This window comes from Helianthus annuus, chromosome 2 (genome assembly GCF_002127325.2).
Source record: "Helianthus annuus cultivar XRQ/B chromosome 2, HanXRQr2.0-SUNRISE, whole genome shotgun sequence".
NCBI lineage: Eukaryota > Viridiplantae > Streptophyta > Magnoliopsida > Asterales > Asteraceae > Helianthus > Helianthus annuus.
Window position 1 is genome coordinate 118,681,152 of NC_035434.2, and position 8,264 is coordinate 118,689,415.

An 8,264-nucleotide genomic window follows, 5' to 3' on the forward strand; every position below is an offset into this window, starting at 1 on the left:
CCACTAAATCCTACAAGAACCGATGATCTTGGGATAATTTGTGATTCAGGGATGTTCATCTTCCCTAAGCTTCCTCCAACTATCAGAATCTTGCGAACAAAATGATTAGAAATAAACAATGTGATAACAAGACCATCATGATGAGGATCCTGAATATCCACATGATCATCCTCTTCAAAGGATATAACTTTCTCCTGTGTAAGGATTTAGGTTCGAATGGGCCTATCCCCATTATCCATCTTTGTCTCTTTAGCATGCCTCTTGGCTGCTGAAAAGGAAGTGCCACATATGTCTGATCCACCAGAAAAAAAGTTGATAATCTGGGCATCAGCTGGAGGAGCAGGAGCTCTTTCTGGAATCTTTTCAGGACCCTGGATCCTTGACTTTTTTCTTCCAAACAGCTCCTTCAAATGTCCTTTGCTTAATAAGTAACCAATTTCTTTTCCGAGTGCTATGCATTCATCAGTGAGATGACCGAAATCTTCATGATAGGCACACCATTTGGATTTATCTTTTGTAGCAGCTGGCTTATCACTTTTTCTGGGCCATCTTGCTTTCTCACCTAAGTTCTGCATTGCAAGGATTAGTTCATTATTATTAACAGCAAAGCAATATTCAGAAATGGGTGGATAATCTTCATCATCCTCTACTTGCTCCACAGCATGAACATTTTGATTATCAGACTTGTTATATGATTTGGAATTGTTGTTCCTAAAGTAGGATCCTTGCTTTTCCTGCTTGGAGTATCCCGACAGTCTCTCCTGGATCCTTTTATCATCCTCTAAACGGATGAATCTAAGGGCCCTGGTTCTTACTTCATCAAGATTCCTGCAAGGGGTCATGACAAGATCATCATAGAATTGTGAATCCTTAAGTAAACCCATTTTGAAAGCTTCTACAACCGTAGCAATATCCAAATTAGGAATCTCTAAGGATTCTCTACTGAATTTAGTGATATAATCTCTAAGTGATTCATTTTGACCTTGTGTGACCCTATATAGATCACTAGTTAAACGCTCAAATCTCCTACTGCATGAGAATTGGCTATTAAACAAATTAACTAGATTAACAAATGAAGTAATAGAGTAAGGGGGAAGACTTAGCAGCCATTTAAGAGCTGATCCTGTCAGTGTGGATTCGAAACCCTTGCATAGACATGCTTCTTTTAACCTTTCAGGAATAGGATTGATCTTCATTCTTTCTCTGTACTGAGCTACATGCTCTTCTGGATCAGTTAAGCCATCATACAGCTTCATGTTTGGTGTCTGAAACCTCTTCGGTATCGCTGCATCACAAATAGGTGGTGCAAAACGAGATATCTTGTGACTCCCATCTGGAATTTCAGGAATGGGCTTAACCACTCCTGGAACGCTGGATATCATATCCTTGAGTTTTTGCAATTCCCTAGCCATAGCTTGGTTGATTCCTGTATCCTGCACAAAGCCATAGTTAGCATTATAAGAAGTATTTAAAGTGTTACCTCCTGATGGATTCAAGGTTAGGATTCCTGATGTGAATCCATATTGGTGTGATTCTGGCATGATTGAGGGACCAGATGAAGCAATAGTTTGCATAGGTATGAAGTCTCCCAAGTGAATCTCTGAACTTCTGGGTTGTACACTTCTTAAGGATCCTTGATCCTGAAAGATGTTGGATCCTTGATACACCGAAGCTGGGGGTCTTGGAGGATAATTCATGGATCCGTGAGCTTGAGATGAGGATCCTTGACCCTGAGACAAGGATCCTTGAACCTGAGATGAGGATCCTGGATAGTGAGAGTAGGATCCCTGAACTGTCTGCGTCCCCATGTATCCTCCTGAACTAATTAAGGATCCTTGATGCTGGAAGGAGGATCCTTGAGGCTGAAGAGAGGATCCTGAAGGCTGAAAGTAGGGTCCTTGAGCCTGAGTCATGGCCGATGATTCATAACGCATACTCGATGGTCCACCCTGGTACTGGACACCTGATGTTGTAGAGTGCTGGGCGGTTGTGGCTGGAGTGTCGAAATTCAGTGATCTCGGCACCAATGGAGAGTGATCCTCTGCTGACCTCTTCAATTTCTTGATCTCGTCAATTTCTCGAAGGATCCTGTCATTAGTTCTCTCCTGCTGCTGCATGTAATCCTTCATCTACAAAATCAAAGAATAAAGATCATTGTTAGTAGGACAAGAAGAAACAGCAGTAGTTGTTTTTTAGAAAACAGGGGTTGGCTTCTTCGCAGCATTCTCAGCATTCTTCTAAGATCCAGAAGGAACAGGAGGCAAAGGTGGAATGCCCTGTGAAGAGGTGACCGCGAGCATGGAACTTGAAGTGTTCTTCGCGTGAGAAGCCATGTAGTTGAAGGTGATGCACAGAAATGAATGAAATGAACAAAATTTTTCAAGAATGAAGCACCGATTGCCCCACGGTGGGCGCCAAACTGTTTTGGTCAAAAATCACACAAGGATAATGCAACCAAATCTGATTTTGTGAGGTGTGATACTTGGTTAAATGATCAAATATATGAATAATGAATGAATGAAATGAGTGATGAACACAAGGATTTATACGAAGAAAAAGCCCTTGATCAATGAATGATCTCCGGTACAAAAAACCTCGGGTGATGGAAACTACTGATCACCAACTATATTAAACAAACAATGTTTACAAATCGGGATGATAACAAGCTTGGTACAAGGATCACTAGTGTGCAAAAATGTGTAATCGGTGAGAGTTCTTCAGAGTTCTCGAGTAGTGCAGTTGTGTTGCCAATAATAATAAAAAATGAAGTCTGTTGTCTCCTTTTAAAATTAGAAGTTATCTAACTAACAAACTATCTGAATTAAGTGCAAGTCCCCCACGATCACCATAACGGTCGAAGAGCTCATGCACGTGCCAAAAATGTCAAGCATATTCCCCTGGAATCCCGGTTGGACCAAGTCTGATTCGAATACACCTATAAAACAAGTTTAAACATGATGGAAACAATTGTTAGTATTAGGATAATAATGAGGATCCTGGATCCTTAGTCCTGCAACGTCTTCTGAGGATCCTTAATTCAAACTGAACTGAGGATCTGTGATCCAGGCCACACTTGAGGATCTGTGATCCATATGCTATGAAATTCTATCCCTAGCAATGGCGTTGTACCAATCCGGTTTGGACAAGGCTTCGGTAGGGGTTTTTCGTATAGGAGTGACAAGAGAAGCGTTAAGATTAAAAGGGCTTAGAGATGCCGTCCATAGATCGAGTGCATATGGTACGGCCGGTTGAGGTTTGGTTTGGTATGACTGGAGGATGGGGAGGGGGTGGTGCCTGGTTTGTGTGAGATTTGGGCCGGCGAGAGTATGTGTGATTAATGGGTGGTTTAGGAGGGTGGTTATTGGGCTCGGGTGGGGGTGGGTTGGTCGGTGGGGAGGGGGTATGAGTAAGTAGGCTTGGAGGAGATAAGGGGGAAGCTGGGGAAGGAATTTGGGCCGAGTTGTATGGTGTAGAGGAAGGGGTAACATGGGTCCAGAAGAAGGGATGTAGAGGAGTGGATAGAAAATCATATGAAGATAAGGAATTTTGTGGAGAAGTAGAGAAAGGGAATGTTGTTTCATCAAATATGACATGACGATTTATGAGAATTTTGTTGGTGGAGAGATCAAGACAATTATATCCACGATGATTAGGGGGATATCCGAGAAAAACACAAGGCATGGACCGATGTTCAAGTTTATTGATAGCGGTGTGAGGAATTAAGGGATAACATAAGCAACCAAAAACACGAAGATGGGTATACGAGGGTTGGGTGAGGTAGAGAGATTGAGTGGGGGACTTGTAGTTGAGAAGTTTGCTAGAAAGGATATTAAGGAGATAAGTGGCTACATCGAGAGCGTGATGCCAATAGATGTTAGGCATAGAGGATTAAGCGAGAAGTGTTCGAATAATGTTGTTAATGGTTCGAATTTTTCGCTCGGTTTTACCATTTTATGATGATGTATGTGGGCAGGAAAATCGGAATTTCATGCCATGAGTATTACAAAATTGATTAAATTGAGCATTTACATATTCTTTGCCATTATCGCATTGAAATTGTTTGATTTTACGCTCAAATTGAGTTGTAATGTAGGTGGAGAAGCTTGGGAAGGTTGAAAAAGCTTGTGATTTGTGACTGAGGGAAAAGGTCCATAAAAAAATTAGCGAAATCATCTAGAAATAAAATGTAATAACGATGACCACCACTACTAAGTATTGGGGAGGTCCATAAATCACTATGTATAATATCAAATGGTAAAGAAGTAGAATTAATAGAATCAATAAACGGAAGTGGAATATGTTTACCAAAACCACAAGATTGACATAGTTTAGTTTTTGAGTTATTACAATCAATAAAACTTGAACTTTTAAGAGAATGCAATAAATTTGTGCCAGGGTGGCCAAGGCGTTGATGCCAAAGATCTTGAGACACAACAGTAAAGGTAGATGGTGAGGTAAACTTTGAGACTTGTGTAGGATCCAATGTGTAGAGGTCACCAGAACTATTGCATCATAGGATAGGAGTCCTGGTCTTGAGATCCTTCACAATAAAACCAAAGGGGTCAAATTCTATGGAAACATGATTATCTTTAGTGAAACGACGGACGGAAAGTAGGTTTTTGATTAAAGATGGTGCATAAAGGACATTAGTTAATTTGAAAGGTGGGAAGGGTGGTGGTAAGGTTTGGTTTCCCTGTCCAAGAACGGGTATGGTTTTGCCATTACCGACTACAATATTACGAGATATGCAATTATTAAATAAAGACGGAAAATTAGTAGAAGTCATATGATCTAACGCACCTGTGTCCATTATCCAATTTTGATCGGGCGGATGAATTGCCATGTGATAGAGAGCCTGAGTCAGATTCGTGGGAGTGTATCCATCTGAAGACGAGGCTTGACTGGCTGTATAATTCTGAGCTGGCCTAGAGCCCAACACACCTGGGCCTGCATTGTTTGGTTTTGGAGCAGTGGGATATGGGCATGGAGGAACCATCCAAGGAGCCCAAGGCTGAGGTTGTGGGCCTGCCCAATGTGAAGCAGACAAATAATTCCATGGGGACTGTGGAGATGGGGTATTGTTACCCGATTGATTCCAGCCGCTGTTACTCGATAAGTTCCATCCGTCGCCGCCATTCCGTCCAGCAGGGTGACCGGTAGGGTTCCATCCACCGCGACCACGAGAAGACCCTCTGCCCCTTCCGCGACCTCTACCACGGCCGCGACCACAGCCGCGTTCCGAATCAGACCGATTGTCAGGTTGCCATGCATCTGAATGTTTGTAGGAGGAGCTGTGATCAGTGGATGCGGTTTGAGTCGTGCCGGCGAGGTGAGCAGCTTGTTTCGCTTGATTTAATTTTCGGGTCTCTGCCATACATAGTTGAGACCTGGTTTCATAGAAGGTAGGCAGAGGTTTTGTTTGTTGCATTATGAGAGCAACACTTTCATACTGTTCGTTGAGTCTAGTTAAAATCTGTAATACGAGCTGTTCATCGGTGATCGGAGATCCAATGTTTGTGAGCTGATCGTAAATTACCTTCATGGCCTGACAGTAGGCGGTCATGGATGAGAACTAATCGAGGCGAGTACTGGCGAATCGGTTATTTAAGTCGATTATTCGAGAAGCTTTATTGTCTTGGAACAAATTTGCGAGTGCGGTCCAAGCGTCATAAGCAGTTGTGTTGGGTTTCAGAATGGTATGTAGGAGATCAGAAGAAATTGTACCGTAAATCCATTGCAGAACTATCGAATCCAAACGTTCCCAGGTTTCAGCCGGTGCTTGTTCTTTGTCTTTGTCTTTGTCTTTGTCTTTGTCCGATGACGAAGTAGCAGGCGTTTCACGAGGCTGGAGGTGATCATACACTTGAAAAGATTTACACTGGATTTTGAACAATTGCAACCACGTTGTGTAATGGCCGGTTTCAATATCCAGGGTGACGGGAATAAGGGTACGGATATTAGAAACGGTGACTGCGGGGTGAAGTTGGGAAGCCATTGGTGTGAAGATAACAGTGGGGATCGAAAAAACAGAGGAGATCAGATGAAGCAAGGGGATCGAGAAAGAAGAAAAGAAGGTTAAGGGATCAGAACTTGCGCTCTAATACCATGAAGGTTAAATAATTTCGATGTCATTCTCATTAATATCGATCCCTATAAATACAAGAGGATCTCCACTATTTTTGGTAGGATATATCCTTAAAACCAATACATATTTATCTCTAAATATACAAGATATAAATCTAATCTAAATTTACAAAATTAATCTAATCTATTATATCTGAATGTGCTTTGCCCTTTAAAAAATATATATATCGTAAATAAATCCTATGGGTAGCACAAATTTCCATTTGTTTTATAAAACTACAGAGGGAAACTACAGGGAAACTTTTTATATTTTGATTTCTGGATCGAACCATCTTATATGGCATCAAGACGGATTATAGGCCTACATCAACTGAATCTTGAATTCACGGTAGGCCATATTGATTTAAAAACTAGTGTTGGGCTAATGGTAACTTTGGAACGGGCCTCCAAATTCCAATGACCCAACTTGAATGAAATAGTAATATTTATTATTATGTTGAGCATGAAAAGTCTATGGGCTGTCTTTGACATGCCGTTTGAAACACCCTCAATAGAGGTTCACAAAAGCGGGGTTTTTTTTAAACTGGCGGAAGAGGTTTACAAATTTCAAGCTTGGTAAACGGTCTTCTATTAACTCGTTCATATTCGGCCATTGATTTTTCAATAACTTGCTCAACATCATTTGCGTATTCCAACTCGTCCATTCATCGGGGGTAAATTTCGTGAAATCTTCCTATTGGTTAGTCTATGCTTATGATTTTTGCTTTGAAATCATTACTTATACAGTCGGTTTGAAAATTTATTTCCTCGTCAAACCTCTTCTTAACACGAGACCAAAAACCACTCCCAAAATCATTACGGGTACCCTCCCCTCGTAAGTCTTCGGTCCTAATGTGTACAAAATCTAGACCCAACGCGTACTCCTCATCGTCACTCCAAGCTTTAGACATTTTCGTAAGGTGTTTGATTTTGCTGTTTTTTGGGTTCATTTATGCGTTTTCGAGTTGAGTACTCAACCAATACATCCCAAAACCTTATATAATCATTTAGGATGACCAAGAATCAATTCCAACAGTCATATGTATATATAGAAAACCCACTTGAGTTAAGAAAACTCAAGAAAACCTTATGTGACAAACCTTTTTTTTTTCTAAAAAAAATTAGGGAATGTAAGTAACATGTTATCGAACGTTTTGAGCCAAAAAAAAAAACAAAAAGAACCAAGTGGGTTTTTTTATAAAAAAAATATAATGAAAATTTAGTTTTTAACACATATATAAACTAGGTTGATTTAGGACTCGCGCGTTATGATGAACCCGCGTCTATTTTTTCCCGTTTGACAGGTTTATCGCATACCACTTTACAAACCATAATGCATACATTACAACAACCAATACATCAATATGTTGCAAATTATATTTATACAAGATTTTGGCTAAATTAATTAGATTATTATAAATAATAATAATTTACAAATAATACAACACAACTTTGAATGGAACAAACCGATTGAATATGGTAAGATAATGAAAACCACTTTTAATGTGAAAACTCGAAAACTACCTAAAAAGCCTAAAAAACACACCAATTTTTTTTTTTTTTTGCAATTATTTTATTAAACATCGCTAGTTTTTGTATATAAAAAAATTTTCAAAAAAAAATTGTAGTGCACATGTGTAATAATTCACATGTGTAGTACTACACATACATGTGCACTACAATTTTTTTCTTTTTTTGAAAAAAAATTTTTTTTTGTATACCTAAAATAGCGAAAATTGGTGTGAAAAAAAAAATTGGTATGCTTTTTAGGTTTTTTTATTTAGTTTTCGAGTTTTCGCGTTAACTAGAGGTTTTCATTTGAACCTTCCCCTATATATATATATATATATATATATATATACAGTGAATTTTCAAAAAAATATATATAAAAAACACTCGGCGCTTTTTAGTTTTTTTTGGCTGAAAACGTTCAATAACATGTAACTTACGGTCCCTAACTTTTTTAGAAAAAAAAAAGTTTGTTACATAATGTTTTCTTGAGTTTCCTTAACTCAAGTGGGTTTTCTCTCTATAATTCCCCTATATATATGTAACCCGTCAAATTAGTGTTTTTAACAGCGAGAATGAGTTTCAAACTTTTTTTTATCATTGGAACCGGTTTCTACCCGAGTAAAAACACG

At 39.4% G+C, this 8,264-nt stretch overlaps 1 protein-coding gene across 1 annotated transcript; it reads right to left on the bottom strand.

Moving 5' to 3' along the window:
* Positions 1–5,572: 5,572 nt before the first annotated feature.
* On the bottom strand, positions 5,573–5,995 carry LOC110894919. Its single transcript, XM_022142176.1, has one exon. It carries the CDS (start codon positions 5,993–5,995, stop codon positions 5,573–5,575), a length of 423 nt encoding a protein of 140 aa, XP_021997868.1.
* Between the last annotated feature and the right edge of the window lie 2,269 nt (positions 5,996–8,264).